Below are 27,230 nucleotides of genomic sequence, written 5' to 3' on the forward strand. Positions count from 1 at the left end.
TAGGAGAATCCAATGCCTGATGATCTGAGGTGGAGCGGAGGTGGTGATGCTAGCGCTGGGCAGCGGCTGCAAATACGATTATCATTAGCAGAGAGGTTTGACTGCACAGAGACCGTAATAAATCAGTTGCTTGCAGGCTCATATCAAAACCCCATCAGTGAGTGGCAAATGACAAGCTGCATCTTACGGAGTAGACTGCACATAAGCCACACACTTCGCGTGTCACTGTCTCCCATCACCCCCTGATGGGACCATCTAGTTGTAGGAAAACAAGCTCAGGGATCCCACTGATTCGGCATTATGGTGAGTTGCGTAATTATTTCATTATATATTACAATGTAATAATAATAAAGTGCACAATAAATGTAATGCACTTGAATCATCCCCAAACCACCCTCCCGCCCCCGTCCATGGAAGAACTGTCTTCCACAAAACCAGTCCCTGGTGCCAAAGAGGCTGGGGACTGCTGCTTTAAGGAATCACCCACCACCCTCTTTACTCTCATCTCTTATGTGCAACGTGTATCTCTTTCCTAAAATAAAAAAGCCCTTTAAGGATTTAAATGTTGAACTTCCTGGGACTTAACGGAGAGGAGAAAGGAGATTTTTCTTATTTTAAAACAAATGACACACACACACCATTTTGGGTACAAAAGCTCATAATAAAGATGCCCTAAAATAGACTCTAATATTCATAGGAATTTAATATATAATAAAGGTAGTATTACAAATCAGCAGAGACAAAAATGGCTACAAACAGTGTTGTGGAAAATTTAGTTAACTGCATGGGGGAAAAAATACTGAGTTGTCCTCAGCAAGAGGCAGGGTTTTCAACAATAGAAATCATACATACAAAACCTCTGGACCTCAAAAAACACCACAAAAAAAAAAAGCTGGGGGCAAATTATTTGCAAAAAAGAAGAGACGAACTAAAGATTACTATTCTTAGTACATAAAAAACTCTTATAAATTAGTAAAAAAAAAAAAAAAAGGTCAAAAAATAGTCAAACATGAAAAGACATGAGCCAGGAAAAATGCATTAACTGCACTGATATCAAAGAAATGCACATTAAAACAAGGATATATCACTTTTCACCTATTAAAATGGTAAAAAATAAGAAATATAATACCCACAGTGCTTGAAAGTATTTTCATACATTGCAAATTGGCAACACTTATCAATATTCTTTAAAACAGTTATATCCCTTAATACAGCAATTCTACTGTCAGATGTCAGTCTCCTAAAGAAATAACCAGGGATGTTAACAAAGATTTACAAGAATCTTCACCAACAGTACTTACAAGAAAAAATTAGAAATGACAAGGTCCAACCATAGGGGATTAGTAAAATAAGTCATGCCTCATCTATACAATGGAATGTTCTCAATTCATTAAATCTTTTTAAGGCTATTTAATGACATGGGGAAAAAAACCATAATATTAAGTGAAACATAATAGTAAGTAAAGCTGAACTGAATGCTTCTCCCAGTGACAGCATCATAATGTGAAGTTACAGGATGTACAATTCAAACAACTGCCTCCCCTGCTCCCAGAACGCCCTTCTCTACTCCAAGCCATCCTCCATCCTCGCCTCTGAAGCCCTTCTCTTTCTATGTTACTCCCTACCCCTGCCCTTCTTTTGTTGCTGGGCCTCCCCAATGTAAACATTTCTCTGCAGATCGGTCCCAGAGATAGAACACACTTTTATAATCGCTTAAATCTTCTTAAAGGACAACTTTTCCCCCAATACCCAGCATCCTTCTCTGCTGCTTCAACCAACTCAGGACATCCAGCTCTGTTCCTCCAACCCTTACCTCCATCCCAAAAAGCTTCTCCTCTTTCCTGCCTATGACGGGCACTCAATGAATGAATGAATGAGTAAATGATCTAACAGTATAAATTCAATTCTAATAAAGGAAATCAAATTAGTGATTTTAGTCCAGATGATAAAATTACAGAACGCTTTTATTTTCTTTTCCACATTATTCTATTCCGCCCATATTTTCGACAACAAATGCATACCACATATACTTTTTTTTTTTTTTTTTTTTGCGGTACGCGGGCCTCCCACTGTCGTGGCCTCTCCCGTTGCTGAGCACAGGCTCCGGACGCGCAGGCTCAGCGGCCATGGGTCACGGGCCCAGCCGCTCCGCGGCATGTGGGCTCTTCCCGGACCGGGGCACGAACCCGTGTCCCCTGCATCGGCAGGCGGACTCTCAACCACTGCACCACCAGGGAAGCCCCCACATATACTTTTATAATAAAGAGAAAATAAACAAACAGAACTGTACTTTCCTCTCTATCTTAACTGACCCCTGGGTCTAGATTAGAGATACTCAAGTTCGACCGGTGGTAATAAAAGAAGATCAGTGATACGATTTCCATGTATTTTGGAAAACATTTAGGACCTATGGTAGGTCTGGCCTCAACAATTGGCCTCTGGCCACTAAACAGCAGTTCTCTTTTCTGGAATTAAAGATTAGCGCATTAACAAAATTAAAGCATGTCTCAAAATCAGACACCATCTCGTCTGCCATCTCAGCAAACTGCAGGTGAATGCATAATACAAAACCACGCAGAGGGCTTACAACACTATTTCACAAAGTTGGCTGCGTTCTTCCTCTTTTCACAGCTGGCCGGCCTGGTGCACAGCATGTTTAGCTACAAACAGCTCTGCTGACTCTCCCTGCAACATTTTCATGGCTCGCCAGTAGATCTGTCCGCAGTGCTCAGGTCTACCAAGGGGGTGGTTCAATTCTTCTTTGATGTAATCCATCCAAAGATCTTTAAAGGGAACCCCAAAAATTACTGTAAACATACAATTAGGTAACTGACAAGGCTTTATTACATAAACTTAATTATTTAATATCAATTCAATGCAAGATTTCTAAGAAACTTAATAACTTCTTGCTGTTATTTTCCTAGAACCCTATGGAAAACCTATGGAATACCTCTCTCAGCTTCTTTACACTACGGTATTTCAAAGCCTTGTTTTTTTTTTTTTTTTTTAAAGTAGAAATCTTCACTTGGATCGTGACAGTCTAGTGCCCTCACCTTCTGACACAGCCCACATTCTACTACAGAATGTGTATCTCTCAAGAAAACTGCTTTCACTTTAAAAAGAAAGAATCATGACAGTCTATATATTTCATAAACTCAAAAATACTAAATATTGTAGAGGGAGGATTTTGCTGAGTCTCTTTCAAGGTGAAACAGACCTCAATGAGTTCATTAGGACCTTGTCAGTCTGCTTAATAAAACTTGCTTGGGTTAGTAAAAATGCCATATTCATTCATTTCACCGGAAGGTCTGCTGAAACCTTGAAAAAGCTAATGTATTGTTTTAAATCTGAGTTTAACAACTCTACATGTCAGTTTTTGAGTTCACAAGTTAACAGACTTTACATGACTTAACCTATACCAAGAAGTATGTTTTACAAGTCCTATAAATTAGATACAATGTGGCAACAGCCCATGACAATCTTTGTCAATTAGTATCCCACTACCCTTCTGCTGTAATTCCCACCCCATTTTGTTCTGACCTACATTATTAACCTTTTCCTTACAAATATCACATTTTTCAAGGAAACCAAACCAAACGAATCTCCTTCTAGTCCAGAGTTCTTAACAGAAGACCCATGGATAGCTGGGCTTGTGAACTTGAAATTATAAGCAAAATTATGTCTGCCAGCATTTATGCACTGAGTGAGGGAGGAGGCAGGGGAAGGATGCCAAGTTTTATCCTCAAAGAGGCCCATGACCCCAAAGCAGTTAAGAACCACTATTCTAACCATCATAGGTTACAGACCACACATGCAAACAGACCCACGTGTCTATAACTGAAGTTTACTTACCAGAATCTACAGACCCAAATTCTCTCAAAGCTCTCTCATAATATTCTCTTAAGTTCGCCATCTTGCAGGATTCCTAACAAAAATAATCAGACAATCTTGCCTCAAAAGCCTAATTTATAACGTCACAAATTCATTTCACACGTATTGTTACGCAGCTATCAACTATTAGGCATTTGAAGGGGAGGAGAGACAGGTTTAAATGAACACAGCCTGACTCTGAACCTATCCAGAGAAAAGTCAAAGACACTACATGGCAGAGTGAAGTAAACGCCAAACCGTGATAAAAGCACTTTGTTTTGGTGGCAAGGAAAAAGCCTAATTAATTCTCACCTGGGGGAACATGGGCACCTCCACGGGAAAATATATGTGAAAGCCCTGAGGGAGGAGCAGGATTTAAATAAATAAATGGGGAAGGTTCTACTCCCTATGGTAAGGGATTTCTTCCTTTGAATATCTGGGCTGTAGCACATGTTAGCCATACCCACCTTAAAACTTTTTATATCAAGGCAAAATATATATAAATACTACTTATATGAACTTCAGGAAGTTTTCTGAACCCATCAGACAGAACTTAAAGTTTCCTCACCCATAAAATGAGGACAATAATATCTCTTAGGACAACTACAAGGATTCAATTAAAATGCTGATGAATTATGCACCAAGCGGAGTAGACAGTGCTAACTTTACAATCAATACATGTTAATTCTTCACCTCTACTTCCATTTAAACTATTCTCTTTGTTTCATTTTCAAAGCAGATTAATTAACATCTTCAGTTTAAAAATCTTTCTGTGTAGTCAAGTAACTATTTCCTCATTCCAATTTCTCTTCGCTGAGACTGTACTACTTTATAAAACGCCAGTTTAACCTCACATCTTACACATGCATGAAAAACAGAACCACACTTTGTGAAGGGCTCATAGTGTGCATGGAACTGTGCAAAGTCCTTTCCATCCAGTCTCCCATTTGGCCTTGTAACCCTCACACCCCTGGAACAGGTATTCCGACCTCCTTTACAGATAAGGATGTCGAAGCTTAGAATTAAGTGACCTGCCCAAGGCACATAACCATTGTGTTATTAATCCAAAGCCTGGCTATGAATTATTACGCTAGACTAAGTCCTATACTGTAAGACAAGAACAGATCACTGACCCACACAATGGTCAAATCTATGAAAATAAGAGTTCAACCTCATTGTTACTTTTTCAAAATTCAAATAAAAATAATAAACACCAATCCCTGGACTTCCCTGGTGGTCCAGTGGTTAAAACTCCATGCTCCCACTGCAGGGGGCATGGGTTCAATCCCTGGTCGAGGAAGTTCTGCATGCCGTGCAGTGTGGCAAATAAAAAAAGTAAACAAATAAACACCAATCAAAATACCAAAATAAAAGAGAGAAGGCGAAACTGAACACTTGGAGAAGGTATGGAGGAAACAGGTATACTGATATATATACATGGTGATTATCACTATAAATAAGTATAACTTTTATAGAACTATCTGGCAATATGTAAAGAACCATTTAAAAAGCCAGTATAGGGACTTCCCTGGTGGTCTAGTGTTTAAGAATCTGCCTGCCAGTGCAGGGGACACAGGTTGGAGCCCTGGTCCCAGAAGATCGCACATGCCGCGGAGCAACTAAGCCCGTGTGCCACAACTACTGAGCCTGCGCTCTAGAGCCCATGAGCCACAACTACTGAGCTCGCGTGCCACAATTACGGAAGCCCATGCGCCTAGAGACCGTGCTCCGCAACGAGAGAAGCCACCGCGATGAAAAGCCCGTGCACCGCAACGAAGAGTAGCCCCCGCTCGCTGCAACTAGAGAAAGCCCACGCACAGCAATGGAGACCCAACGAAGCCAAAATAAATAATAAATAAATAAATAAACTTATTTAAAAAAAAACAAAAAAGCCAGTATCTCCAGTCCTCAAAAGAGAAGGAAAAAAAAAAACTATATAAGCAAAATGCTTGCAGCGCTGTTTTCAATATCAAAAATCTAGAAACAAACCTAAACGTAATGGAATGGTTAAGAAAACTACAGGTTTAAGAATAATACAACAACCATTAAAAATGATGCCAGGTAAAAACACAAGAATGTGTTTACAAAATGATGTTAAGGAAAAAACAGTGAGAACCTCCACATGTCACGTAAGTCAGAAATAAAACATCATAAAACTGTGCATATGTATGTAAATAAGGATTAAAGAAAACAACAAAAATAAAAATAAATATGATCGGTTGTGTTATTGCGAGGGGATTACAGATATATTTGGACTTTCATGTATAATTTTTTTTAACTGACACTTTCCTGTATTTTTTCTCACTCACAAGTTCAGTTAAAGAACACCAGAAACAGTTACGAGTGCCTACTCTCTACCTCACAACCCAAAACAAGAGACAGACGGGGCACTGGAGGCAGAAAAGCAGCACCTCACACAGCCTGGCAGGGAGGACTTCCTGTAAGAGGTGACATCTGAGTTGTCTAGTTTCCAGACATGTACCTTTTCTTCTTTGCTTACCATTCCTAAAGCCACATCTATGAAAAAGGGGTTGGAGGAAGGGACCAGAAATTATACTGTATTATAAGGACAGCTTTTTAAATAACAAAGTGCTACCATAGATTAGTTAGCACTAATCCACATTCCCAGACAAAAAATGCATAGACAGGACACTTACTTGCTCCTTTTCAAACTGGATCATCTTCCTGAAAAAATCAACTGAAAATGGACGGCTTTCCTGTAAACTAAAAAGGAACAGGGGGAACCGTTATCTTCCACGGTGAAGAAAGCCTCTTACATCGCATGAATATAAACACCTGCGCCAGTGCCTCCGCCACACGTAGCTGGATAAAGTCCTGGCTGCAGTTCAGCATGGCGACTGGACCTGGCTACCAGTCACTCACCATTTTCAATCTCCAGTGCCTTTACTCTTCACCACCACCAAACACCTACCCAGTTCTCTTCCTGTTCCCTTCTTTCTCACTCTCAGGGTTTTAAGTTCCCTCTCCTTCATCTCAAGGTCTTTTTGAAGGAGACCAAGAACTCCATTTCTAAGAATATATTCTAAGAAAATAATTTCCAATACGGACAAATAATATTTGTGCACAAAGGTTCATCAAAGCAGTTACTGTGGCCAAATAAATCATGGCACGTCCACAGGGTGGTATATCATATAGTTGTTTTTAATAAATGTTATTTATGAAGAATTGTAACTGGTAGGAAAAAGTCCAGTCTAATGTTCATCAATAAAAGTGGTACACCACGTGCGATTATAGCATAATCTCAGACATGTGAAAAACAAATTTTAAAATGATACATTAGGATGGTTTTTCTCTTGATGATAGGATTACAATGAATTATTAGTTACCTCTCTCTCTCTTTTTTTTAAATTTTCCACAATGGGTATGAACTTAACAGTCCTTGGATTTATTCCTCCATCTATTTGTGATTCATATAATCTGGGTACGAGGGGCTGAGAAGGGAGTTGAGAGACTCATAATAGCTATGTGTGTCTGTGAGTACCTTTTAAACACAGCTCTGGCCTTTTTGTAGCCACCACTTCGATAAGCCCAATCCAGGTACTTATCCTTCAGAGTGACTGAGTCGCCACCCGTGACAGCTAAGACAGCTTTCTAAAATTTAAAAGAAAAGAGAAACAAGCTACATGAGGAAATGTCTACATATCAAAACAAATTTTTCCAAAACCATCCCCGGCCATGCAATGAATAGCTGCTTTAAAACGAGCACCTGCTTTACAAATAACCCTTTGAAAGCTAGCCAACTAGCAGGGCTATCTGCTCATTCCCCACACACAAGACTTACAACAGGGGGCCTGTACCTTAAAGATTGCTTCAGTGTCTTCTTGGCTTTTGGCACCTTCACTCCACTCTGCCCAAGAAATCCACAATGGCAGACAAATCTGCTCACAATTTAAAAAAAAAAAAAAAAAAAAGGTTAGAAAATGACATCTTAGCACTATGCTCTGAAAACTCGTCACTATAAAGACAGGTTCCTCCTGAGATAATCAATATGTGCAATACAGAGTCATTCCCAGTCTGCCCCACTGTACAGAACTCTCAGTACCACTCTCAGGAATGGTACACCGGAACACAGACAGCCTTCAGACCCAGTCGCCCAAAGCAATACTCTCCTGTTAATTCTACTTCCCCCTGTTGGGGAATACTGCCTAAAGTTATTATCATCAATTACCAGTAAGTTAAGCACTTAACAACCCCAAACTAGTCAGACCCAAGCTACCCAGGTCACGTCTCTGCTGTGTAGGACCACAACACAAGTGCTAACTAATCTAGGCTGAACTATCTAGCCTTTGTTCATGTCCCAGCAGCACATACAAATGAGCGGTAAAATAATTATGATTTTTTCCCCCTATTTTAACTCCTGGAATATCTTTTTCCTACTAGTATAAAAGATTCACTGCAAAGCTTTAAGGTTTAGTCTTTTAAACTTTAAAGTTTAGAAATAATATTCTATTAGTATTTCTCACTTATAAGATATATAAACAGGAATAGAAAAGTTTACATAATTTAGTCGACTTTCAAATAATGAATTAGAAATAGGCTGGTAAATGGAAGTAATTCTTCCACCCATGATCCCTGAACCATCATCACATATGCCCTCTGGGGCCAGCTTTCCTTAGACAAGTCTACTCCAAATGAGCTTTGGCTGCAGTCTTAAAAGGTTTCCCAAACAGAATGAAATACAAAAGACACAACTCACAGACCTGGGGTTTCAGGTGCACAAAGGCTTCTTCAAAAAGCATGGCTACGTCAGGGCTCTTTGAGGCAATCAGGACCTGCAGCTTCACCTGCCACATCATCACGGAGCCTCTGAACAATTCCATCCCGGCTCCTGCCACCTCCAGAGCTTCTGTAAGGAAGTCATGTTGCAGCAACAACTCGCTCTGGATAAGACAAAGGGTCATTGGAAAAGTATCTACTGAGAGCTACATTATCTATGGAAATGGGGACAAATAAAGACCTCATGCGAGGCAATAGATTCAACAGCCTTTCTTCTAAACCTTTCACCATGGTGCCCAAACAGGCACAAAGTAAAAAATCTGGAATTTCTCCTCCATTCCCTGCTCCTATCCCCAAGGGCTATCAAAAAAACATAAGTGAAAAATAAAAAAAAAACATAAGTGAAAAGCAGATGGCCTAAATAATTTAGGTTGAAAGTTATATTTTTAATAAAATAGTTCACTATAATAAAACCCACATCCACCACCAGTATTTGTGGGATGGTAAAGAAACAAGTTTATTCATTCAAAAAGAGTTGGGCACACTATAAACTGGTACCCATTTTTCTGAAAAGAGTCATGAGACTGTTCATGCCACAAACTTGGGAATTTTACTTTAACAAATATGACCCAACAAATAAATGAACAGGAGGAAATATCTGTTTAAAAATGCTTCTGTCCACACTACTGTAACAGGGAAAGAAAAACCTAAAACCAATCCAATTCTACAAAGTTGTGAAAAAGCAAGTAAATGGCAGTATATAATGCATTCATTCAGCAAGCATGTTAATTGCATGCTATACAGTCTAGACTCAATAATGAGGAGGTCAGGTGCATTCCCTACTGCCCACAGCACCTCCAATTTAGCAGAGAGGCTGATACGTACCATCACAGAAAAAGAATCATATGCTACAGGAGTACAAAGCAGAAGCAGCCAACAGAATCTTTGGCAGTGATGAGAAAGGACTCCCAGAAAGGAAGCCCCATCTATGCTGAGACTTAAGGAAGAACAGGCATTAGGTGAAAGCAGAGATCCCCAGGAAAAAGAGAAGACTCTCCCACCAGCATGTGCAAGAAGCTGAAGATGACAGAAAGCTTGGATCCGAAAGGAAATCCAAGTTCAGAATGCCAAAAGAAACTAATAATGGAAAGAGAGCAGGACTGCCAAGGCACTCTAAGCCACGCCCAGCTGAATTTACAGGGTGGGACGGACTGTCCTGCCAGCAGCATTCAGTAGCTCCAACAGAGCAGCTGAACTCATCAGGCCTGGGATTTTTCACAGATAGGTTCCATAATGGAAGAAGGGTACCCAGTCGTGGTACAATACAATACGCTACTAATATATATCAATAGTTTATGTCGATCTACGTATAAAGTATAGAAAAAATGTAAATGTAAAAACAGTACAACACAGTACAAAACAGCAAGACATTAACTGCAATTACATAAAAATTGTGTAAATTATATAAATCAAAAGAGGTTAAGAGTTATACAAATAAAAGGCATTCAATAAGTATAAAGATTTTTGTCCTTTTTTTTCCACTAAGAAAGTATTTAAATACATTAACACATTCACCATCTCATGGAATGCTATCAACAACTTTGTGAGGTGGCAAAAACAAGGATCACTATCATTATTCTAAAATCAAGTAAACCAACTCAGAAGGGTTAAGTGGTTTGCCCATTACCTACCTATTAAGTCACAAAACCCAGTCTAGACCTGTGTATTCCCACACTACATTATTCTGGTCTCTATATAATAATCCTTACCCACTTCAGAGTATAAGGATGGGTTAATATGCCTCTTACTAGAATGTCAGCTTCTAAAACACTGAACACATCTAATTTGTCTTTATTGTACCAGCGGTTAATCTAAGCCAAGCGTAGGTTCAGGAAAACATGAATGGATGGACAAACAAAATACACCCAGTTGTGACTCTGTTCTGCGTGTTTTCCACTATATATTACAATATTCCTCCCTCTACTGGTACAGATTTCATTTCTGGCACACACTAAATACTGACAGCCAAATAATAAACACTCTCTACCTCTACCATGCCAATCTTCCAAATGTGCTTAGTCATAAAACTATATATATTAAAACACATGACACCAGCCTGAACCAACCAGAATTAAGTACATGTAATTGACACTGAATGTGTCCAGGTCCTTACCCACTGCTTGTACTGGAATTCTGATAGAAGTTTGAGATCATGTGCCTTCCTGAATGCAACCATGGTTCTTTCCAGCCTCTGAAATCAGAAAAACATCTCTCAGTTCATCACAAAGCTCCCAGCAGGGGTCTTTGGCCTCTGACAGGAACGAAAGCAGTTTTACACCTTTCTGAGAATTGAAAGAAGGGACAGAGGTGGTTTCACTTATGATTAAATGATCTGGGCAGTGGCACCAAGCACAGTCCAGGAAGAGAGGACCTCCTTACCTGGTGGCCAGAACTAGGGCAAAGCAGACTCAGACCTTCAGAATGACAGGTCATTCACAGGACAAAGAGTGGTTATGCACCAAGTTCTTGGAAGCTGTCTCAGACCCCAAAAACCTGTGCCTATGTCCTTTCAGAAGACACTTTCTAGTCAGCCACTGTAACCACATGACAAAGTCAATACCTTCTCTCTGAGGTGCCGACTGCTTGTCTTCTTAGCAAACCTTTCCATGCAAAAGTTGATGTAACACTTGCACATGGCCTCTGGAAAAATCAGAGGGATTATGTTGATCAGACCAGCAATCCTTTTAGTTTAACAGTCATCGTACATCTTTTCTTTGAAGGGAAAACTCCTCTGAGGAAGAGTTTAAACTGGTTTAGTCTGGTGAAAAATATAAGTTATTCTGATTACAGCCTATCAAACATCTCAAATACTGAGGGCAAACAACTGAGTAGTCACATAAATACAAAAATTAAAAGTCTTATCCATGTCATGCACCCTTTACCTTTATTTTCCAATATTACAGAATTATCAAGTAAATCTATAATAGAAGATAATTAAGTAATGATAATGAAACAACCTTCTGAATGATCACATCCTAAGTATCATTTATTTCCCCAAATAAATGAACAAATGCCACAGCTATCGAGGAAGGTCATAAAAGAGAAAGAACAAGTTGGAAAAGCCAGGCACACTGTAAACTACCACAGAGAGGTTCCAGAAATGGATTCTGGTCATGGGAATGGAGCTTCAGGTTCATATTCAGGAACACCGTTACTCCTCAGCACACAGGGCCTGGTGAAGCTCACCTGTACGCAGAGTCTTCACCGCCTCTTCATACACAGCACAGCACCTCTCCTCCCGGCGGCCCACCTCTGCCACTTTGGTTTGTTTCGTTGTGGGCGGCTCTTCTCCTGGCTGTGACTCGATCTCTAATTCTCGGCGGGCCACATAATCCCAAGTGAGGGGGTCGTCTGTATGCAGAGCCTGAAGGCTGAAAAATACTGCCATCAACCTAGGACATAAGATTAACTCAGAACGTCAAACAGAGAGACAGTCCCAATGCTCTGAAAATGTACCCAGGACACCCCTTTAACAATTCCAGCACCAAAAGGGTCATTTCCCAACAGGCTCCCCAGATGTCTTCACCCTCACTATGTAAATGTTGTCAATGGATCAGAGCTGTCACACACTTGTTAGTTTCAGATTGTTTCAGACATCATTCACAAATGTTAACTTGTAGGTTAGCTCTCAAAGTCAAACCAGCAGGTATGTGTGACAAGATACCTGGTTCTCGAGCCCAAGAAAACCTTATCATATCTAGACTCTTGATTTTCTCTAATAGAAGGAGCCTAATCATATACCGAAACCCTAAAGGTATCCACAGAGCAAACTGATCCAAGTTCTCTCTTATCTCCTACGAAAGTAAGAGTCCTATTAAGGGTGAAGTACCCACAAGGTAGGCTGCAAATAATTCTTCAACCATATAACCAGACATTAAAAGAATAATGTCTGGGGCTTCCCTGGTGGCGCAGTGGTTAAGAATCCGCCTGCCAATGTAGGGGACACGTGTTCAAGCCCTGGTCCGGGAAGATCCCACATGCTGCGGAGCAACTAAGCCCACGCACCACAACTACTGAGCCTGTGCTCTAGAGCCCACAAGCCACAACTACTGAGGCCACGTGCCACAATTACTGAAGCCCGCACGCCTAGAGCCCGTGCTCTGCAACAAGAGAAGCCACTGCAATGAGAAGCCCGTGCACCGCAACGAAGAGTAGCCCCTGCTCGCCACAACTAGAGAAAGCCCGCACGCAGCAACGAAGACTCAATGCAGTCAAAAATAAATAAATTAAAGAAATAAATTTAAAAAAAGAATAATGTCTGATTACCTGCAGCACTCAACTATAAACATTCCTGAGTACAACTCTCATCTTAAGGACAAAAGACATGCCAGGAAAGCAGGAATATAGATTTTTATATAAGCTATGGGACATATTTCTTATTGAACAAAGGCAAACTATTTCCCAAGGGAAGCCAGTAAGTGAGTCAAACAACTTCTCCAAAAATACACTTTTTATGTATACATAAAATACTATACAATAGTCCTAAAACAGCTTTCTTCCAAGGATTTTGTATGGTATCTTCTTTCCCCCTTTCTAAATACCCAACTTCAAACCCTTACCACAAGATCAAAACAGACATATTCACTTTTCCACTATTTTACTTACTCATCATAAATTTCTCTTTGCAGATCTTTGGCAAAGTCGAATAGCTGTGCAATTGAAAGCAGTGACACATGAAATTCTGCACCTAAAATTTAAAAAGCGGGGGAGGGGAGTAAGACTCTAAAGGAGCACTTTCTTAAAGTACTGGAGTTAGTTTTGGTTTTTTTATAAAATGGGGAGTAAGATAAAACAAAAAAATCACCCACTATACAAGCAAAGTCATTATTAACATTTGAGTATTCATTAAGGACTTTATTCTAAGCATCTTTAGGACACAAAAGAATGTACTAAATCATTTACTCTTTTCAACTCCCCACATGATTTAAGTACTCAAAAACTTATTGAAATGTTCAGTTATAATCTAAGGGGAAATAAGCCTTTTCTGAAAGAATCCGGGCACTATTCCCTATAATCAGAGTTTTATACACATTCTAACAGAAATTTTCAAAATAGGCTAAAGGTTCCTCATTATAAATTGAATGTTTCACTTTCCCACCATAAATAAATTTTCAAAGGATACCTACTTTTAATTATGTTTACAGAATTTTTGTAGATGATCCTTGCCAACTCGCCCATAAGGATTTCTTCAGCATACTCGAGATTCCCCTAAAGAGTATGATATTAAACAACTGAACGGGTAATGCCAGTAAGTAGAAATAGCGCTAGAATGAAAATTAACAATCCTAGACTACCTGTGCCACATGACCTCTGGCAAATCACGTCTCTCTCTGGGCCAGTTCCCTCACTTGTAAAATGTACAGCTTGAATAAGATCACTGATCTTCCACTGTATTCTCAGGCTCCCAGAGTTGTAGCAAGATTACACGGCTTAAGGCCTCACTCTCTACCTAGACCAGAATAGGTCAAGTTTTACATGCCACGTTCACCCTTCTGTGTAAGATTTTATTTGGATAAAAAAGTTCAAAGCTGGTAACCACAATAACAGGTGATAGTGAAGTTCTTTTTTCAGCTCTAATATTCTCAAACTTGTTTCTTTAAACTTACGCTGTCACGTAAAAAATTACATAAAAAGAAAAAGAAAGAAGGCTAGGAATCACACGTTTCACAACCTTTCTTGAGCTCCTTCGACCCATTAACATATCATTTAATGAGATCATAAAGAACAGTATGTAGCCATTCCATCAGTAATAATTTCAAGGACCACTCCAATTAGTCCAAATATCTATTTTTAAAGCACAAAATTCCATTTTTATTACTAAGCCCATTTTAATTAAATCAATGCAAGACATTTAAAAGTTTCAAAATATTAAGTTGGAAAGAAAAGTACATTCTAAAGATTTTCTTTTTTATTCCCACTTTGTCTCCAAGACCTGAAACCAAGAGCCACCAGGCAGTCAGTCGCGTGGTGCTGGAACTGCTGTGGCACTGGAATGGAACCCGCCAGCCACGGGCAGACTGGCAAGTCACGAACAGTGCTCCTAAAGATCTTCTGTTACTCCTACGCAGGTTCAAAACACTATATCTTGTTAACAAGTGACAATACATTAGGATCTTACCACATCCATCTTGGCTTTTTCAAACTCTTGCTTTTCCTTCCTCAGTTTCTCAGCATGCATCAGCTCCATCCTAAAATACTAACACAGAAGGGAAATAATGAACTGAAAACCTTTGGAGATAATTTTTTAATTAGAAATGTATAACATGCTTCTTTTTACTCGTAAATATCAGATCTGGGGAAGTGTGGAGGGAGTGTTATAATCTATCTTGTTATGAAACTAGCTGACGTTGATGAGGCTTTGTTTTTTTTTTTTTTTGGTCGTGCCACGTGTCTTGCAGGATCTTAGTTCCCCAACCAGGGATCGAACCCGGGTCCCCGCTGTGACCACCAGGGAATTCCCTCTCCTGAATGTTTCTATACAAACATACGGTTAACACATAATACAAAGTTGGATTTGTCCAGAATTTTTAATACTTTGAATTCTGTGTTACAAGACATATTAAAATGACAAGTTTAAAAACGATGTTTGGGCTTCCCTGGTGGCGCAGTGGTTGGGAGTCTGCCTGCCGATGCAGGGGACACGGGTTCGTGCCCCGGTCCAGGAAGATCCCACATGCCGCAGCGAGCCATGGCCGCTGAGCCTGTGCGTCCGGAGCCTGTGCTCCGCAACGGGAGAGGCCACAGCAGTGTGAGGCCCGCGTAGCACACACAAAAAAAAAACAATGTTTATATTCATTAACCCAAAAATTCTGCTTCCAGAAATCGATCATAAGGAAATAATCCTAAATACCTAGAAGTTTCATACACAAGGGTATAAGAGCAAATAACGCAGACAATCTAGGTGTCTAAAAGTAGGGAAAGTAAAATATATTATAAAAGAAGCAGGCTGGTGATGCGGCCATAAAACAGTTACAATAATTTAGTAATGGTGCATCACATTTCTAGTGATATTCTACTTTGTTTTTAAAGCTGGCTATAAAATTTTGCATGTAACACAATTACATTATGTAAAAAATGTGCACAGGAAAAAAGCCTATGAAGAAATGTTAATAGTATTTGTCCTCAATCAGTCACACTGTTTCCTTTTCTGTGCTTTTCTGGCTTTTTTCCCCAAGATTTTCTACAAAGTACATATTACTTTTAGAGTGTAAAATAAAAAAAAATATTTTTTTTTTAACAAATGCAACTATCAGGACAGATAATGTATATCTCAAAATGTGACTTGGAGATACCTGGAGGTTCTCAAAACCCTTTCAGAGGGTCTACAAGGTTAAAACTATTTTCATAATAGTATAACATGTTATTTGCCTTTTTCACTCTTATTCTGTCAAGAGTTTAAGGTTTTTCAGAGGCTATATGATGGGTGCTATCGCCCACAATGAATGCAAAAGCAGAGATGAGAATATAGCTTGTCTTCTATTCAGTCAGATATTCAGGAGATTAGCAAATATGTAAAATAAGGCCATTCTTCTCTTTAAACTTTGTTGCAGAAGAGTTTTTTTCATTTAAAAATAAGTAACCTATATTGACATGTAATGGGTTTATTATTTTTAAGTGAGTATTTTTGACTTCTTGGTTTTAATCTTCAATTAAATATTTAATTTTCAAATAAAAATTAACAGATAACCCACATAACGAAAGATCCTTGGGGATTTTGGTAATTTAAGATTGTAAGGGGGTCCTAAGACCAAAACGTTTGAATACCACTAATATAAATTAATATATACTAACATGGGACTATATTCGTGATGTATTTAGGTAAAAATATAGAACACAAAAATGTGTAGTAGAATCCCACTTTTCAGAACAAAGCCTGTTTTAACTATCTGTAATATGCATAAAAGTATGGGAGGTAAAATTATGAATACTTTTTCTGTTGCTTTTTTCAAAAAACTGCTGTCTCTGAACCATTTATAATAAATAAATTCTATTTACTTTTGATAAGAATAAGCAAAAAATCTATTTCAATTTTAGAAAATACAAGTCTAGGCAATTGTGAAAGCCTCCAAAAAACATAAACAATAACACCATACAATAGCACTCTAATAGCAGGGATGACTGATTCTTATAATAGTTTCTCAATAAAAATAATAAAGGCCACAAAGAACTGTCTAACAGAATATGAAGAGAAAGGACGCAAGACTATAAAATAAAACATTAAATTACTACAAAACCAAAATACAGTTGAGACAGCTACAAAACCTATTAGCTTTAAGACCCATCACACATAGGGGTCTTAATGAGGGTCTCCCTCATCACATAGGGCTTAATTTTCCTTTGACAGTTCAACAGTAGTTTCTCCCTTATTCTGACAAACACCTCAGAAAAGGGTGCAGTTTCAATAATAGGTCATTTCTAGCATTTGTCGGGGTTTTTTAAAATTAAGTCTGGCTATCATTCATTGTTCTAGTGCACCCCTCTAAGAGGGAATAAGTCCACCAGGAGGGGAAGGAAATATCTATCTCAAGAAAACTAGATGAAGAGAATAAAAACAAAGTGGGAAAAACAGCAACGGAAGCCAAAAGAAGCAGGAAGGAGATGGGAGGGGAGAGCAGGAGAAGGGGAGGGGAATAAATGAATGAATGAATGAATACATACATACAAAGATATAAAGATGGCTGAACCCTGACCCTCAAGTAAAGAAAGGTAGGGTCCAGTTCCCTATCCCTCCCCACAGTAATGGACAGGTAGGAGTTCCAATCTCTCACTGAAAACCTGGAAGATGAGCAAAGTCAACACCTACTATTGGCCAAGAAATACCCTTCTGACCCCCTTTCCCCAGCAGCTCCCCTACTTATTCCTAGTCTCCATAAATCGAAGCCTTTTTAACTTAATAAAGTATATACATCTCCAGAGGACCAAACTAAGACATGACGCTCACCTTATGTTCACACACACTCACCTCTTGATAAAGTTTCGGGCACTCTGGATGAAAGCGCAGAGCCCGAAGAAATAGTTGTCTTGCACTTTCTGAAGACAAGCGATCTTCCATTTCCCATTTGGCCGCCATAATCCACAAGGCTGTAAGTGAAAAACATCAGACTTCATTTCAATAAAGTAATCAAGTCAGGTATGAAAAGACCAATGCTCCAATTTTGATACCCAAAGATCTTTTCTTTAAAATCTTATCAAAAGAGGAAGAGGATGGAGATAGGGAATTTCTAATGGTTATCTGTAAAGTATTGTTGCTTTATCTAAAATTTAGAGTGTTCTAAACCAAATCTGTAAATGTTAATATCTGTGGGTACTTATGTGCCCGTTACTCTATTCCATCAGATCTAAGGTCAACATCATCATTAACTCACATACAAATTTTTAATGTCTCAAAATGCTGGAAAAAATTGTGCATCTTAGAGTCAGTGAAATAAATTATTTTGCTCTTTTCTCTGTATTTAAAGTAGTTGATAGTTTTTCTCAAATGACTCAATTTTTAAAGTAAATTTTTTATTGTACCTACTGGGAATAAAGTCTTCAAACAAACAAACAAAAAACCTTTGTCCTTCTACATAAGAAATTAACCTTGAGGTAACATTCTAGCTATCTCCCTAGAAACTTCATAAAGATCAGCAATTACCAGACACAGAGAATGGATCTGAGGACACAGGGAGGGAGAAGGGTAAGCTGGGACGAAGTGAGAGAGTGGCATGGACACATATACACTACTAAATGTAAAATAAATAGCTAGTGGGAAGCAGCCGCATAGCACAGGGAGATCAGCTCGGTGCTTTGTGTCCACCTAGAGGGGTGGGATAGGGAGGGCGGGAGGGAGACGCAAGAGGGAGGGGATATGGGGATGTAGGTATATGCATAGCTGATTCACTTTGTTATACAGCAGAAACTAACACACCATTATAAAGCAATTATACTCCAATAAAGATGTTAAAAAAAAAAAAAAAAAGATCAGCTATTACCAGGCAAGATTGCTTTTGGTAAAAATGACCCACGGTTTGTAACTGTGTCTGGACGAGGAGGGCTATGAATGGTAGACAGCCACTGCTCTGGGCTTTCTTGAGCATGTGACTCCTGAAACTGAGCACAGTTCACAGATATAATACCTGGAAGTTGCACCTATCCAGGGGTCCTCTACGCCAGTGTGGCTCCTCTGCCCACTCCCATGCTCTCATGCCCTCCCACCAAAGACAAGCCTCTGAACGGCTGACAGTACTAACGCTGTCTTGTTGTATCCTTCGGAATCAACCGGTGCCAAATGTAGCCGATTTTGAGTCTCGTGCGCTGTAAACCTAATACTCCAGAGCAGACACTGAAGCACCTTCACTATAAAATATAGTACTGTTTACACAGTGTTCACAAGAGAAGTCCTTCTCTTAACAAAACTTGAGTACCTACTCTGTGCTAATCGCTCTTGTAAAATCTATATTAATATTTTCCCCTTTATGTTTCTGAAATCCTCAGACTTGACTGCCTCCAAACAGAATTCCCCTCAAAGGACTGAAGAGTTTCTTTCACCATCAGCTAAAAAGAAACTCAGTCCTTCTTGCTCACAGATACAATACCTGGCACAGTAACTAGTTCACAGTAGCAGGGATGAACTAAGAGGCAGCTATTCAGGAATAAAAACTGCTGAGGCCAAGTTCATATGCTCAAGTTCTCAAAATAATTCTCTTAGGTTTAATCAAGCAAAATAAATTCCAAAATGGCTTGAGTCTACAAATAAGGTAGGAAAAGAACTGACAAGGATTTCACCATACCTGGCTTGTTCGAATGAATGGCCAACATGGCAGAGAATACCTTGCTAAGTTGAACTTTGGTAGCCTGTAAAAGAAGAAAAATTCTACTTCCTGCACAGCAAAGTCATTGCTATTAAACTCTAAGTGATCTGCACTGTATCCTCACCAACTATGAACTCCAATGAGGTGACATCTGCTATTGCTAAGGACATATAAACAAATACAGATTCACTCAGGGTTCTCTTCTACCTAAACCACTTAACATAAACATTTTAAATATCTAAAAAATGTTTTCAACTTTACTGAACATATATGCATAAAGACCCTTTTCTTTTCAGCTGATATGGAAGCCATTTATATAGTCATTCAAATATGCAACAGCCTTCTTGGGTTCTTTTCCCATTTGTTAACCTTACACACCTTTGGAGAAAACATGGAGTTCAGTAGAGTCAAGGATGAGGTTTAAAATGCAGACTAACCAAAAGCAGGAAAGAGGGACCAAGACAGAGCTGCCCAATACTCACCCACTTCTTACAAAAGACTACATAAGACAGCCAAAGTTGAACATCATCCTGCAAGAAAAGCAATGGAGTAAGTTGCCTGAGTTTGAATTTTATATACAATACAACTTTGCATTAATTTTGTTTGCAACAGAGGCAGATTTCAGAAAATCCAATGTGCCACATCCCTCAGCCTATTAGGCTGTTCCTTACCCGCCTTAGATCTCTTAACAACTTGTTCTGTCCCCCCACTCCCACCTACTATGATCTAAGACAAAATTTATCATCTATCCAATTTGTTCAATGCACTTCTGAAATGGTCTCAATCAGAGGCAGCAAACTAAAATTTGTCATTCCCAAGAATCCAAAGTACTTCCCATATAATATATCTCGGTCCCAGAACCAAACTTGAAGAAGACCAAGTTCTGAGGTGCTGCACCTACTCTAACCTTATCTTCCACCTCCAAGTACCCCAGCTCGGGGTACTTTATTTAGAGACATATCCAAATCCTAGACAATTTTCTGATCCTTAAATATGAATCAAATCCACTCTTTTCAGCATCATTCTCACAGGCTAACTCTAAGGTAATGCGATCAATTTTCTTAATGGTTTCGTAAGTGGTTTCAAGACATGATATTATCATTAGAATAAGTATTGAGATACCCAAGATAAGAATCCACAACCATACATTTGAATATCCATATTCATAATACGTATAATACACATCTTCACATCCCTTACAGCTACGGGCACTCTGAACACATACTTTCCACTTGGCTGACGCACGTCGGAAGACACCTTGTACCCGGTGTACGATAGAATTTTCAATCTCATCCTTCTTAAATGAATACCCAATACGCTAAAAAGGGACATTAAAAAAAAAAAAGCCTCAGTTTAATCCCATTTATCCAAAGCAGCATTCCCAGTTGATCTTTAAACAGTACTGGTAGAGAAAGCAAATAATTACAAGTATCATTATGAGCGCACCGCCACACAATTATCAATGCCAACTACTTCCCAAACCCAAGTTCTAGCTTTGCAGTCACACTATTTAATTCTATATATTTTTCCAACTTCCAGAAAATCATCTACTTACAACTCGTCTTCGCTGGATCAGTTCCAAAAGATTGATTTCATACTATGAAAGAAAAACATACAAAAAAAGAGAAAACAAGAAAAAGTATAACTTTTTATATAGAGGAGGTGCATTTAGTCAAAATCATAAAGTAAATAAAGATCAAGAACACAAAACAGAAAATAATTTGCTATCAAGAAGCCTAATTTACAGTAAATGTCTAGCATTCACTAAAAATTCACCTTACATCTGCAAAACTCAAAAATACATACATTAGCATGCATCTAAACATCTTAGATACAAAGAAAGCACGTTACTAAAACTCTAAGACTTCTAAGATTTACAATATCAATCTAACTTCCTCGTCTACAACGGTGTGTTCAGACTTTTAGGAAACTAACCATTCAAAAATTTTAGCTGACGCACAAGCAAATAAAGCAGATAAACAGGGTTGTACTAGCTGAAACAGGGCACCTAACTGGCTCTCCCTACCCTTGCCTCCAAAGGACCACTGAGAACTTCTAAGACTCTCCAAAAACCACTACTATATAATTCCTCTCTAAGCTTGAAGACTACTAGAGACAGAAGGCACAGAACCTTACAAGATCGCCTGCTTCATTTTAAAACTGTCTTATGAAATATTTGAAGCATACAGAACACCCATGCAGCTACCACACAGCTATGTCAAAGCCTACATTTTACTATATTTGATTCAAAACGTTTTTAGAAATAAAACATTTCAAATAAAGGCAAAGCGCCCCATGTCTGATTCCACCCTTCTCCCTCTCCAGAGGAAATGATGATCTTGACTCAGGTGTTTATCGTTCACAAGCATGACTTCAAACTTCATTATAATGTTGTCTTGAATGCTTTTAAACTTTATACAACTGGTATCATACTGAATGAACCCATCACTCCATATTTTTACTGAACATTTTGACTTTAGATATATCCCTGCTGTCATGTAGAATTCAAGTCCATTCATTTTAACTGCTGTATAGCATTTCATTATATGAACGTGCAATTTACCTATCCTTCCTCCTGTGATGCGTATTTGTTTCCAATTTTTCTATTACAAAAAGCTGCAATTAATATTCTTGTACACATCTTCTTGTGGATATATCCAGGAACTTTACCACTAACATGTAAGCTCGTCAAGAACATGATTTCTGTCTGCTTAATTTATTGTTCTACCCCATCAGTGTCATGTACATAACAGGTACTCAATATACACTGTATGACTGAATGAATGGAATTGCTGGGTCACACAGTACATGCATCTTCAACTTCATGGGATATTGCCAAATTGCTCTTGAAAGTGGTGGGACAAATTATATGCTGATACTGTCAGTCTTTAAAACGTTTATTAATATGATGGGTATAAAGTAGTACTGCACCCTGGTTTTAATCAATACTTACCTGATTACTAATGAGGCTAACATCTTTTCAAAAGTTTACCAATGACTGATGTTTCCCCTTTGTGAACTGCATGTACCTATTTCTCCAGTTGTTTTCATTTTCTTTCCACTTGTTTGTCATTTCTTCTTGATTTGTAGTTTTTTACATATTCTAGATTCTGACTATATATGTTGCAAATATTTTCTCTCATTCTGTGGCTTATCTTTTTACATTATTTACGATGTCTATTTTGCACAGAAATTTTTACCTTTAACATAGTCAAATCAATCTTCTCTTTCATGGTTTGTGCTTTCACAGTCTTCTTCATTTTAAGAAACTTTTCCCTACCAGAATGTAAACTGGTACAGCCACTATGGAAAACAGTATAGAGTTTCCTTAAAAAACTAAAAACATAGAGTTGCCATATGATCCAGCAATCCCACTCCTGGGCATACATCCAGAAAACTATAATTCGAAAAGATACATGCACCCCAGTGTTCCTAGCAGCACTATTTACTATTTACCAAGACATGGAAGCAACCTAAATGTCCATCAACAGATGAATGGATAAAGAAGATATGCTATATATATGTAATGGAATACTACTCAGCCATAAAAAAGAATAAAATAATGCCATTTGCAGCAACATGGATGGACCCAGAGATTATCACAGTAAGGGAAGTAAGTCAGAAAGAGAAAGACAAATACCATATGATATCACTTATATGCGGAATCTAAAATATGACACAAATGAACTTACTAACGGATCAGAAACAGACCCAAAGACATAGAAAACAAACTCAGGTTACCAAAAGGGAAACAGGATGGAGGAGGGATAAGTTAGGAGTTTGGGATTAGCAGATACAAACTACTATATATAAAATAGATAAACAACAAGATCCTACTGTATAGCACAGGGAACTACATTCAGTATCCTGAAATAACCCATAATAGAAAAGAATATGAAAAATATGTATACATATGGATAGCTGAATCACTTTGCTGTCCACCAGAAACTAACACAACATTGTAATTCAACTATACTTCAATTTAGAAAAAAAAAAAACCTTTCCCTACCTGAAGTCATTCATATTTTTTTGTAGAAGATTTAGTTTTCCCACATTTATCTATTCAATTCCATAGGAATTTATTTTTGCATGAGGAAGGGATCTAATTTTATGTTTTCAATGTGGATAATCAGAATCTCAATATAAAATGCCACTTATGTCTCATAGCAAGTATATATGGTTGTGTGCAGGCAGAGGGGGTATACATGTAAGAGAGGTGTGTATGTGAGTTTTTATATCAACTTATTTCAATTTGTGCTCTAAAACTAAACAAATCAACCTATTCCACACATAGCTCTTCAAATATATGAAGAGTGAAATTATTTGCCACTTCTTAAGTCTCCCTAAGGTTATACATCTCCATTTCCTTCAATGATTCCTCCCAGAACAAGGTTTACGTCCTGGCTGCCTTCTAACTAAAGTCTTCTTAAAATGTCAAAGTCCTTCTTAAAATGTCATCCTGAGCTGACAATGCTCCAGACATAGTCTGACAAATGCAAAATATTTTTTCAAACCAACGTCTTCTGAGTGCCTACTGTTTGCAACCTCCTCTGCTCAGCTAACTTACCCAACACTCTACTTCTGTTCATGTAATCACTTAGATTATATGTTTTGACATGACATACTTCTTGATCTATTTTGATATAGCAATCTACTGAGCTTTAGGACCTCCTTCAAATACAAGATTCTTAGCCAGGTCTCATACATTGTTCATTCAGTAGGTTTTTTTAAAAGCTAAACTTAGAACCTTTTATAATGTTTATATTAGTGTTAAAGTATAAGATTTATTTGTTTTGGTTTTTAATTTTATTTATTTATTGGCTGCGTTGGGTCTTCGTTGCTGCACGCGGGCTTTCTCTAGTTGTGGAGAGCAGGGGCTACTCTACATTGCGGTGTGTGGGCTTCTAATTGCAGTGGCTTCTCTTGTTGTGGAGCACGGGCTCTAGGCGCGCGGGCTGCGGTAGTTGTGGCACACAGGCTCTAGAGAGCAGGCTCAGTAGTTGTGGAGCACGGGCTTAGTTGCTCCGCGGCATGTGGGAACTTCCCGGAGCAGGGCTCGAACCCGTGTCCCCTGCATTGGCAGGCAGACTCTTAACCACTGCGCCACCAGGGAAGTCCCAAAGTAGAGGATTTATAACATCTTATTATTGGATTCTTTCTGAATCCTGATTTTATCATCCAACACATTATTCTCTCCCACTGAAAACTGATCTAGCATGTGTGTGTGTGTGTGTATATATATATATATTTTTTTTTTGGGGGGGGTGCTGCGTTGGGTCTTCGTTGCTTGTGCATGGGCATTCTCTAGTTGTGGCATGCAAGCTCTAGAGTGCAGGCTCAGTAGTTGTGGCGCACGGGCTTAGCTGCCCCATGGCACGTGGGATCTTCCCAGACCAGGGATCGAACCTGTGTCCCCTGCATTGGTAGGCGGATTCTTAACCACTGGACCACCAGGGAAGTCCCAAGCATGTATATTTTATCTTCAATCAAATCTTCCATTCATTTACAGGACTGAAGAATCTTGCAGCGTACCTCACCTCTCTCTAAATCGACAGACCTCAGGCACATAAGCATTAACTTCCTAACCATGTGCTATCATCAAACTCACTTTCCTTTATTTTTCCCCACAAGACATAATTGATCAAACCTCTTGCTGAAATCCTGATACACTGGGTCTTTGGCAGACTCTGATCTACTAACCCGATAGAAGAAAAAAATGTTCAGTTTGCCAAGGACCAAAGCCTTAGTGGAGAAACACTATTACCAAATTACCTCTATTCCTGTTCAAAAATTACCTGTCTAATCATCAGTTCCAGAATTTTGTAGGAAACTGACATCAAGCTCACTATTCCATAACTGATTTTACATTTGTGAGGGGATTAAAAAGTAATAAAATTATTCACTTACTTGAACATAATTGATAAAGTCTTCCTTAAAAAGAGTTCTTCGCTGTATTCTGTATTCTAGATCTGAAGCCTTTTTAATGATAGCCCTAAGGAGAAAGCCATTTAAAATGTAACACTTGAAACAAGAAGTTAAATAAATAACTTTGGAATTTTTAAAGTTTATTTTTAATATATTTGAAACATCTATTTGCCAAAATATATAATTCCCAAATAATTATCCTTCATAAGCAAGTACGTATTTTCTTTTTATAAATTTATTTATTTTTATTTTTGGCTGCATTGGGTCTTCGTTGCTGCCTGTGAGCTTTCTCTAGTTGTGGTGAGTGGGGTCTACTCTTCCCTGCTGTGCAGGGGCTTCTCATTGCGGTGGCTTCTCTTGTTGTGGAGCATGGGCTCTAGGCACGCAGGCTTCAGTAGTTGTGGCTCACAGACTCTAGAGCGCAGGCTCAGTAGTTGTGGAGCACGGGCTTAGCTGCTCCACGGCATGTGGGAACTTCCTGGACCAGGGCTCGAACCCGTATCCCCTGCATTGGCAGGCAGATTCTTAACCACTGCACCACCAGGGAAGTCCCCGTATTCTCTTACATAATTACCTCTGTGTTCTTTTTTATTATTATTATAAAGTATAGTTGATTTACAATATACTAGTTTCAGGACTTCTGTGGTCTTAAGGGCATGAAGATGTACCTTAAAACTTTCATGAAAATCACGTCAATCGATTGCCAGGACCACTGACATTCCCACCAGCAAAGTAAATAATGTTAAGTAGTACTTTACATTATTTATATGTGGTATTAGTAGAGATTTCTTTTCCTCCAAATTCAAGTCAATTGGGTTTTAATAATAATCAAATTTCTTTCCTAAATTCCTCTTATTTCTGAATTTTCAACAGGTAGATTTAAAAAAAAAAAAACCTAGATTGTCTCTACCTATATCACTACTGCAAAGGGCTTATGGGAGAAGACTCACTGTATTTAGGTAAGGGATGAACTAAATACAGAGTCCACTCTTATTAAAGAGTCCACAGTATGTTGCGTTTCATAAACAAATGTTTACTTTAAGGTTCCCATAGCCACAGTACTACATTCGCAGTCATTGTAAAATGAAGAAATAGTCACAGTAAACTATTAAAAACTATTATACAAATTAATGAGTAACAACTATATACTAGTTGTTGGCGAAGCCCTGGGGTAAAATATAAAATCGAATTAAATGATCCCCATCTTCAAGTCTTGTTAGAATTATCTACTCCTCCTGGGCTCCCACGGCTCTCTGTTCACATCTCTAGGGCAGTACTCTACTACAATCAACTTACAGTACGCTGCACTGTGATCAAAATGTTTCAGTTGTCTGTCTCCCCCACCATACTGTGTCAGGGCACCTAGCTCTTGACGGGCGGGTATCCTGGTTTTATCCCCTTTATAGCCTCAAAACCTCCTCCATGAAGAGCTGTCTGTATGTTTGAGGGGTAAATGGACGGATCACCTTGCAATGAATGAGAAATTAATTCTGGGCATCATCAGAATCTGGAAATGGGCTTCTACCACATTAGAAAATATAAACACAACCCAAGTGCCCCCTATCCCTGCCCCCCGCCACACACACGCCCCAGCCTCCCCTCTCTACCCGCCCCAGCCCTTCCTCTTCCTCCGCTCTCTCACTTAATCTCCGCACGACTGAACAGTCCAATGCGCTCCAGCTGTTGCAATTCGGGGAGTCGATCCTCTATGCGTTCCTGAATTATCTCCGCCATGAGGTCGAACTCTACAACCCGGCAGAGACCTTCTCACAGCCAACACGCGCAGGAAGCGCCCCCTCTCTATCCCGGGGACCCGGCCTTGACGCTCGCACGTGCTGACGTAACGTG

General features: G+C 38.9%; 1 protein-coding gene and 1 non-coding gene across 3 annotated transcripts; both read right to left on the reverse strand.

Annotated features, from left to right (window-relative positions):
- Positions 1-678: 678 nt before the first annotated feature.
- Positions 679-27,230, reverse strand: UTP6 (UTP6 small subunit processome component). 2 transcript variants are annotated; one of them, XM_022595737.2, is made up of 19 exons: positions 27,025-27,230; positions 25,365-25,449; positions 21,013-21,054; positions 20,683-20,775; positions 19,940-19,987; positions 19,437-19,500; positions 17,630-17,748; positions 14,786-14,863; positions 13,794-13,875; positions 13,273-13,354; positions 11,854-12,038; positions 11,228-11,307; positions 10,781-10,858; positions 8,592-8,771; positions 7,689-7,769; positions 7,373-7,482; positions 6,528-6,594; positions 3,853-3,925; positions 679-2,783 (listed from the first exon to the last, which is right to left on the reverse strand). In XM_022595737.2, the coding sequence occupies exons 1-19, from the start codon at positions 27,114-27,116 to the stop codon at positions 2,626-2,628; spliced, it is 1,797 nt and encodes a 598-aa protein (XP_022451445.1). In that variant the 5' UTR covers positions 27,117-27,230; the 3' UTR covers positions 679-2,625. The 2 variants fall into 2 exon arrangements, with proteins under 2 accessions (XP_022451445.1, XP_022451446.1); XM_022595738.2 differs by lacking the exon at positions 27,025-27,230 and adding an exon at positions 22,658-22,760.
- LOC115803624 (small nucleolar RNA SNORA54) lies at positions 14,585-14,707 on the reverse strand. Its single transcript, XR_004024380.1, has one exon. It is a non-coding gene; the product is annotated as a small nucleolar RNA SNORA54 (small nucleolar RNA).

This window comes from Delphinapterus leucas, chromosome 19, assembly GCF_059928025.1.
Source record: "Delphinapterus leucas isolate spDelLeu-1000000601 "Yukka" chromosome 19, BTC_Dleu_Yukka2, whole genome shotgun sequence".
NCBI lineage: Eukaryota > Metazoa > Chordata > Mammalia > Artiodactyla > Monodontidae > Delphinapterus > Delphinapterus leucas.

Coding starts and splice junctions, on each gene's coding strand:
- UTP6 (XM_022595737.2), bottom strand. CDS start 27,116: ATGGCGGAGATAATTCAGGAACGCATAGAGGATCGACTCCCCGAATTG. Junction 11,308..11,853: donor GGTGAAGACTCTGCGTACAG/GTGAGCTTCACC, acceptor TGATTTTTCCAG/AGGCCATGTGCAAGTGTTAC. Junction 2,784..3,852: donor ATTTGGGTCTGTAGATTCTG/GTAAGTAAACTT, acceptor TTCCCTTTAAAG/ATCTTTGGATGGATTACATC.